The 440-nt window shown below is 53.0% G+C and overlaps 1 protein-coding gene across 1 annotated transcript; it reads right to left on the reverse strand.

Moving 5' to 3' along the window:
• On the reverse strand, positions 1 to 440 carry DQ04_26281000 (putative major facilitator superfamily, transporter; the record flags this gene model as incomplete). Its single annotated transcript, XM_009318322.1, has 1 exon — positions 1 to 440. A coding segment is annotated over one exon (440 nt), but the record flags the coding sequence as incomplete, so codon positions are not given.

Raw genomic sequence — 440 nt, forward strand, 5'->3', positions numbered from 1 at the left:
AGAATCAACTGCTTTGAACCAGCCGTTGAAATACGCCATCAACACCGACGTGCCAAGCCCACTGAACGTCTTCTGGATCATGACAACGTACCCGCGATCAATAGGGAGTTGCAGCATCAGCGGCATCACACCAGCGACATCCATAGCGGGGCAACCAAGAGAAAGGATGGCGTTGAAGATGGAGAAGTGAATCACAGTCGGGCTGGAAACGACGTAGCCGTCAAACACGAGGCCAAACAGGGCAAAGCCGAGAAAGGCAAGAAGCCCAGCGATCGGAAGCACGGCCATGGGCCCGGCGTAGTCAAACAGCATACCGGCAAGGAAGCTACAGTATCCAACACAGTTCCCAACAGTGGTGATAGTCGTGATATCGGTCTGCGAGAATCCGTACTTGTTTCTCAGATGCCCGGTGAATATACTGAAGCCATACGTGGAGGAAA

Source organism: Trypanosoma grayi (assembly GCF_000691245.1).
Source record: "Trypanosoma grayi strain ANR4 Tgr_2628_V1, whole genome shotgun sequence".
In the NCBI taxonomy this organism is placed as follows: Eukaryota; Euglenozoa; class Kinetoplastea; order Trypanosomatida; family Trypanosomatidae; genus Trypanosoma; species Trypanosoma grayi.